The following is a 7,735-nucleotide window of genomic DNA, read 5'->3' as shown; positions in this document are numbered from 1 at the left end:
TCCTCCTCCTCCTCCTCCTCCTCCTCCTCCTCCTCCTCCTGCTGCTGCTGCTGCTGCTCCCCACCACATAATCATCATCATCGGAAAAGCGTGCTCGCATTATCCCTCCAATCAAAATAATCCTAACTGTGCTAATGAGTGGTTTGCATCTGTCTAGTTTCGATGGACCGACGGGGATGAATGGCCAGGGCCAGACATTGACCCGGATGCATATAGTCACGAAGCCCTCACGGCGTTTGCTAACCACGCTGAACCATTCAATTGTGAATGTCGAGCCTTCGCTCGCCTCCAGGAGTCGGGTCACGAAGATTTGGCAATACGTTGTTTCGGGTACGTCCTGATCAACGAGGAGGAAGAAAAGGAGATGGTGGATCGGTTCGAGGTCAGCTTTGATTCAGAGGAATTCGGTGGGTTTCCGGCATATATGGGAAAACAGCGCGCGCGCTACCCCGGGAAGAGATCTGGCCGAGAACCGCCGCTTCGAGCCATCGTCAAGGCTTTCGGGAAAGTAGACACGCTCTTCAATGCGTCGGTCGTGAAGAAAATGTTCAGAGACATAGTCCAGCTGCATCGGCTGGGCATCGCCAGCCTCGATGTGGCGACCCGACAGCTCGTTGACGGCAAACCATCCGATCTCAGCCAGGCCCTGACGACTCCGAATTTCATCATGACGCCGGAATTGAACCCATTGCTCTCGCCCGAGCAGGTGGCTCGCCTGGAAAATGAAACCTTTCGATGCTGCCGGACCGACTTTGCGCGGCTCGAGGATTTGGTGCTTGTGTGGAACCAGGAACATAAGAAGGCACGGGACAAAATATGGATCGACCCATTCCCAAACCAACGTCAACATAACCTCAGAAAAATGCCGGCCCGCCGGAACAATCTTCCCTATACCTTCGCCGACCCGAGGCTGTACGACTGGAGGAAGTCATCCGTGGCGAGTGACGAAAGCGAGGGCAGCATCAATGCAACGGCGAAGGGTGGAAGGAGACAAAGACCAGGTGGAAATGTGGACAGTTTTAGAGGCAGCAGAGGCTCAGGTGCAAAGAAGAAGCAGCGACGGATCGACCTCTTCCCAGCCAGATGGTATTATGAGTGTGATGACAAGGAGGCTGCCGACCTCGAGGGATGGCGAGACGCCTATCCTCGACTATCAGAGTACGAGTACAGGGATGGTCTGATCTTTCCACCGGCACCGAAGAAACCCCCACCACCTATGGCGCCTCTGTCAGAGTTGGCCCCGGAGCATCGACGCACACTCGAAGCATTCGGCACTATACCTAGGCAAACATGAGCAAGGGCAATTCATTCGGTTGACGACGAAAGGCGAGAGGGTCAAGGACCGGTTGAAGTATGCTATTACCGGTGCTATTGTTCAAGATTGAAATGCCATTCCATGGGTAAGATTGTCAGTCTGCGATTGTTCAACAAGAAATCCCTAGAAATAATGCCCTCGTTCGAAGGGTCTTGCAAGAATGATAACGTTTTCTATTCTCTTTCGCACAACAGAACGATCATCTAATCTCTGACGTAAAGTCCCAGCCGAAGGAAACAGGCCCGAGAAAAGAAAGTAAAGAAGCGAACATGGGACGTAAAGTCTCAACCAAAGCAAACATCTGGACGCCGGGCCTCAAGAAAAGAAAGTAAAGTGAGTGAACACGAGGGAAACGCAAACCCACGAAAATGATCAACTTCCACCAACATCGACGGAGTACACTTTCACATATGTCGCCTTGGCAAGTGACTTGGCTGGTCTGGAGCAGACAACAGTTTTTGATCGTTATGGTTCAAGCATTTGGCGCTTCCCTCCTATAATTGCAACGTTAGCATCTTAGTCGCCAGGGCATCAATCGGAAGACAACGTGCATTGAGATGAGGCAGAGGCAAAGGAGTGCAAGGTCTGTTGTCAGACCATCGAAGGTCGACCACATTATTGGCATGAAACGCACATCATACTTCTCGTCGGCGCGTAGGGTGAATTCAAACACGACTAGCTCCTTGTCGGTCTGAATATATCCAAACCGTGTATTCGCCTTGTTGCAAATATTGGCTAGCTGGCGCACCGGCCAAAGGAGTGGCTGCGAGGGCTCGTCATTGTTTCTAATGTTGTTTTGTAGCGCACTCCCACACCACTGCTTGCTGGTCTTTCCGAGGCCGGCTAGGATGTTTAGGATGGGTTGGTGTTCAAGCCATATGGCGTGTTGCAATGCCATGTTTGACCTGATTGTAAGGAACTTAGCATAACCCTGAGCAGTCGCATAGTCACTCGCACACGGCTTGTCAAAGTGGAGGTCCAAGATCATTCGGGCATGAACAAGGGTTTCATCCAGCATGTCTACGTTTCGCTTGAACAAAGCGTTGAGGTCGGCTAGGGAGTTGATCTGATGTCCGACTGGCAGTGGAAATCCAGCTGGACGAGGGTTCATGATCGTGAAAGGATCATCGAGGGCGAAGCCGAAATCACGGTCGATAATGGCCAGAGTGAAGTCTTCCCAGATCTTGATGTTTCCAAGGTTTGGCCACTTGGTGCTCGTCGTAGGTCCTATGCCAGAAGCGGTGCAGTCAATCAGCGGTTTGTACGTTGTGAGCAGCTCTCTTATCGTGGTTTGGTCATTGGCCATGGCTGACGGTTGAGATAAAATGAGAAGATAAAGTTGGAACAGATGTTTTTGGAAGTTGCAAGGAGGATCTAGGAGCCAACGGAACGAGCATAGAGAGACACTTATAAGTCTCCAGCCAGCTCATCAACCACCCACAAGCGGCTGCTTATTGGTGCAAGACAAGCAAGGCTGTGAGGTCCTTCACAAATTCTTCCCCGGAGTGGTTCAGAACCGGGGGAAGGCTGCAAAGGGCAAATCTCCTCCCTCTGCTGGACAACTGCTCGGTTCTGCGCAGGATCAAGACCTGCTCCTTGATCTATCTCGCAATCCATACTTCACCTTCCCGAGACGGGTACCCGATATATTTCGTCTCGGACGGAAATGTCTTTGTTTGGGTCAGAGTTGGAGATTGCATACATGCCTGGAACATCTTCTTCTGGCAGGTTTATTCAGACCACTAACGTCACGGTCAGTGCCACCACTGTCTCTGTTTGCCCCCCACTGGTCAGCAGATGCAAAGACTGAGGTTTTGATTGATGCCACGTAGTATTCCCACTGACCTAGCTCGATCTGAGCCCCCTGGAATACAGCAGAGCCGCCGCCCGTGTCTTGCCGTTTGATTCTAGGAGGAGCCCTGGAGACAAGTGTCCTGTTGGCCCAAGTAGTCCAGGCAGGCGAACTACTCAGCCGAAATCTTGATTTTGTCAAAGACATCGCGGGCAGCAGCGTCAAACATTTCCGGGAAATCGAAGTGATAGGACACCGAACCCATCTTTCAAAGCCTCCTTTCTGTGCGCACTCTGCAGCGTCCCGAGGGCTCGATCGTCACCGATCCGTGAATGGTGCAAATTTCGTTCTAATGAGAACCACCCTTGGTGACCGCCAGGCAACATGAACGACTGGCTGCAGTAATATTTGCTCATATGGACCAAGAAATGTCTCTACTGCATGCGGCGTGGCGGAGAGCACGGTGGAAACCACCCCCCCCCTCCCCCCCCTTTTTTTCCGCAGAACGCAGCAAAATCTCCAAGCAGAGGCTGCCTGAGTTTGTGCAGGCAACACAAGTCGACTGAGGGGTGCGTGGACCACATTACTGATGAAGTGATAGACGGAATGATGATGATATCATTGAAATGTTGATATCTCTGTGTGTGAAGAGGGCAAATAGAATAGAATCAGGGAAGTGCCATATTACATGAGGCAGGGGGGCTAAACAAATGGATGCCGAGACTCGTGTAGCACGTGATTTTGACGACACGTGACCGAGTCGCCAACGCTTCCGAGACATGAGATGTGAGAGGACACGACATGACCTCGCATGACACGTTTGATAATTGGAGAGAAGAAGGGGGAGGGCCAATGTGCTGCAGGTCAAGTGTGCTATCCTCTACTCATGTAGTATGATAGCGGTGGCGGTGGTGGTGGTGGTGGTGGATGATGAACAAAAAGTTGAGGACATACTCCGTACATAGTCCTCAACTCGAGTGAGTAGTTGTCGTCGTCGTCGTCGTTGTCCCAAGGTCGTCCCCGCAAACTCTTCGTTAGCCAAACACACACAGTATATACACAAAGTACTTCGTCCTTCTGGGATCTTCTTCACACACGAGTTGAATGATCCCTGGGTGATGTGCCTACCAAAAGATCACGGACAGAAGAATCCAACTTGCCTTTTCTCTCCCTCTCCCAATCTAGCGAGCGATATTATTGAAGATCCCGTCAACATTTACGTGAGGCGATCATTATTAGCTTTGGCGTTGATGATGAAACGGAACTTTGACTTTGTCGTTGCTCGGACCTCGATCGTCGGTCATGATATACATTGCATTTTTAATTAGAATGGTGGGTTGATGATGATCATCATCAACAAAGGGCTTCCCCCCACAACAATAACTAAAGGGGTGAGTTGAAAGAACCATGGCATTTGTAACTCTCGGAGATTGGATTCAAAAAGATAGTAAAAAGAGAAGACCTTTTCGAATAAGTCTTGGATCTACCAGTAGTAGGGGTACGTACTTCGCGCACCCATTGATCCAGCCTACAGTACAAAACACCTGCTTCGACGTTACGAGGAGTTGTTGATGTTATATGATATATGGGACCTGGAAGAGAAGAAAGAGATGGGGGCGCGAAACACTGTTCCCACAAGGCTCGTCAAAAGAAGTCAAAAGAAAACCGTAACATGTCAAAGAAGGCTGGCAACAACACCTACAGGGTACCATTGTTTCTCTGTCCTTCCTCCCTCTATCCTCTTGTCATACAAGGAGTACTGTACTATTCGTGATCTAACCTTTTGAAATGTCCGATCTCCAGTCAGTCAGCCGGCCAGCCAACGAGCCAGTAAATGTGAATTAGCCAGCAAAGTCACTCCTGGCCAGACCAGGAGTATCTCCCTCCCTTTGCAAGAGTCGTAAGGGTCAAATCATCCTTATTACTATTACTAAAACAGGTCTTTGATCTCTCCCTTCTTTGTGGGCATATGTTGGTAAGAAATCTTCAAAATAGTTCAAGTGTTGAAGATCGGGGACTAATACTCGGGAAATGAGTTCTTGTTTTTTAATTTCGCGTTTCTCTCTTTGAAAATTCTAGTGATGTTCGCTAACTACAGCAGCTCAACCAGAGATCCCCAGAAGAATAGACTCCTTGGTGCTAACTTGGGTACTAGTGGCATAGATATATACAGCTGAATCCGATATTCAAATGGAACCAAAAAAACCCCCCCCATGGCGAAAGCCTTTTCTTCGCCGTAAAACGCCTGTGTCGATGCTCACGCGCATGTGAGACTGGTGATGCAATTGCCCCGACGCATGGAACCAAAATAACTGTAGTAGGAATCCGTCAAACTGCATGCACGCATCAAAAGTGCAACCTCCCATCGTTTTTCTTGAGGATGTTCTTTCTCTCCCAATCTCAGAAAAGGGCCATTGCCCATGAAAACCAGAGTCAAGTCTCCGTGAAGCCCACGATATGTTCAGAGGGACGACAAGACTGGAAGGATAAGCGTACTTGGCTTGAGGGTAAAATCCAAACGGAGAGGCAGCTTCAGGCTGAGCTTATAGCGCGCCGCCCTCCTCGGCGTCCTCTTCAAAGACGTAACCATGCTTCATCGCGTGCTTGACGACGGGGTACGTGAGAAGGCCAAAGTTGCTTCTCGGGTACATGACTTCCTCGACGTGGACCCCGTGTTTGAACTCGGCGGGGATCTTGCCATGGCGGTCAAAGGAGTGGAGGAAGTACGACGCCGACCAGTCGTTCTCCCATTCGGCGACCTTGTTCCGTCGGCTCCAGCGCAGGTACGGGTCCTGGATGGTGAAGTCGATGTCGTCGTCGGGGAAGATGGTGCTCTCGTTGTGGATGGACCACAGCTTCTCGACGTCCCTGTCGACCCAGCTGGACGGGGCGAAGGCCAGCATGTCCATGATCAGGACCTCGGACGGGGTGCGCACGAGTCGCTCCGCCACCCGGGTCAGGAGCTTGCAGCTGTGCGTGGTCCAGCCGCCGTCGAAGATCTCGTTGGCCTCGGACCGGAAGATGTCGACCATGGCCGTCTTGGGCGCCGACAACCAGCAGCCGTTGTTGACGGCACCCCCGTGCTCGCGGCCCACGATGTTCTTGAAGCCGGACCTCCGCAGGGGGGTGATGTCACGGAGGGGAAGGACGTCAAAGTCCATGTAAAGCCCGCCGAACTCGTAAACGGCGTCCATGCGCACGAAATCCGACTTGTGCTGGATCTCTTGGATCTTCTTGCCGTTGCCGGCGGCCACGGTCGGGGAGCGCACGTGTCGCACCTTGACCGACTTGAGGCTCAGTATCCGCCTGGTCCATTTGTCTTTGGGGTCGTCGCTCAGCATGACCTTGTCGATCGCCTCCTCCGAGAAATCCGTGTGCAGGAAGATGGTCTTGGGCTTGAGGTAGACGACGGACGAGTACACAGACAGGAAATGCTTGAATTCGAAATGGAACTTGGCCGCTTCGTTCTTTTGCAGTTGCACGTAGTGCACGTAGTTGGGGATCTCATTGTTGAGACTCACGGATATAGGGGAGGAAGGGATCATGTCGGCATGTTGTTGGATGCTGTCGGGGAGATGGCTGCGGGTGTTGAAGAGCAAGAGGGCGACCACGGCGAGGAACAGAGCCAGGTATGCCTTCCTCCGTAATCGAAAGCCTTGCGACTGTTGTGAACCAAAGTCGGCCTTGTCCATGGTGTGACTTTAGTTGTGTGATGTTGCTGTTTCGAACTGAAAATGGGCTGGTGGTGGAAGAATTCCCAGGGACCAAACCTTTGCAAAGGGGAGGCGAGGACAAAACAAGGAGCTTTGAAGGTAGGGACAGCTTATAACCAACCTTTAGGAGACATATACGTCCCCCTGATAAACGCGACTCAACCTGCCATCTGGTACCTACCTGAAAGGTTGGCAGGTCTGGGTACCAAGGTCCGTGGAGACATACTGTACCGAAAAAGTCCACTTTCTCTCAACCTGTCGTTGACGTGTTTTGCAAATTTACCCTACCAACAAGATAGGTACCCGTTTATCCGTACTCACAGGGAGGGCTGGCGAGATCGCCCCATAAGAACTAGAGTGATGTTGGCGGGCGGGAATGACAGAGAGGGATGCGCAACGCGCAGACGATCGAGGGCAAGAAAAGGAAGAGGAGGTGTTGTTGTGCGGTCAGTGCAGCAAGTCAAACCGACTTAGCTTCAAAAAGCTAGACATATAAAAGGGCAATGGCTGGGCAGTCGGAGACCCTAGCGAACCGGACTGATAGGCGCTGGGCTGTGTGTACCTACAGTATACCACAGGAGCTCCGCCCTCTGGGTGATGGTTCACGACCGAGAGTAAAAAGAGAAGGGAGATGTCTCTGGCCCGAAGGGAGAAATTGTCTCTGGCGGGGAGGGAGATGTTTCTGGTTCGGAGATGGGCCTCCATGGTGAAGAGGACCCCCTTAATCCCCTCGTGGCAAAGCGGGAAGATATAGCGCAGAAGGTGAAAGGACCAACAACAGTCCCTAGACAACGGCCCACTCCGACGACCGCCGCACGGCCCTCAATGTGAACGTCACCCACGTCAAACGGGCTCAGCGTTCATGTCATTTAAGATGAGAAAGATGCGCGTCTCCTTGCTGGCTCGCGTTGTATG

At 51.6% G+C, this 7,735-nt stretch overlaps 3 protein-coding genes across 3 annotated transcripts in view; 1 reads left to right on the top strand and 2 right to left on the bottom strand.

Annotated features, from left to right (window-relative positions):
• Positions 1 to 1,352, top strand: part of PV06_09014 (uncharacterized protein) — a 2,062-nt gene extending 710 nt beyond the window's left edge. Inside the window, exon 2 of the mRNA XM_016410415.1 lies at positions 158 to 1,352. Coding sequence (XP_016259437.1) covers positions 158 to 1,294 — 1,137 coding nt within the window. The 3' untranslated portion in view covers positions 1,295 to 1,352. The remainder of the gene's footprint in view (positions 1 to 157) is intronic.
• A 471-nt stretch (positions 1,353 to 1,823) lies between these two features.
• Positions 1,824 to 2,622, bottom strand: PV06_09013 (uncharacterized protein; the record flags this gene model as incomplete). Its single annotated transcript, XM_016410414.1, has 1 exon — positions 1,824 to 2,622. A coding segment is annotated over one exon (799 nt), but the record flags the coding sequence as incomplete, so codon positions are not given.
• Positions 2,623 to 5,148: 2,526 nt separating this feature from the next.
• PV06_09012 (uncharacterized protein) lies at positions 5,149 to 7,419 on the bottom strand. The gene has a single exon (XM_016410413.1). It carries the CDS (start codon positions 6,797 to 6,799, stop codon positions 5,651 to 5,653), a length of 1,149 nt encoding a protein of 382 aa, XP_016259435.1. The 5' UTR covers positions 6,800 to 7,419; the 3' UTR covers positions 5,149 to 5,650.
• Positions 7,420 to 7,735: the final 316 nt, after the last annotated feature.

This window comes from Exophiala oligosperma (genome assembly GCF_000835515.1).
Source record: "Exophiala oligosperma strain CBS 72588 unplaced genomic scaffold supercont1.9, whole genome shotgun sequence".
NCBI classification, from domain to species: domain Eukaryota; kingdom Fungi; phylum Ascomycota; class Eurotiomycetes; order Chaetothyriales; family Herpotrichiellaceae; genus Exophiala; species Exophiala oligosperma.
Note: the sequence above shows the minus strand (reverse complement) of the source record. Positions and strands in the feature narration are given on the sequence as shown.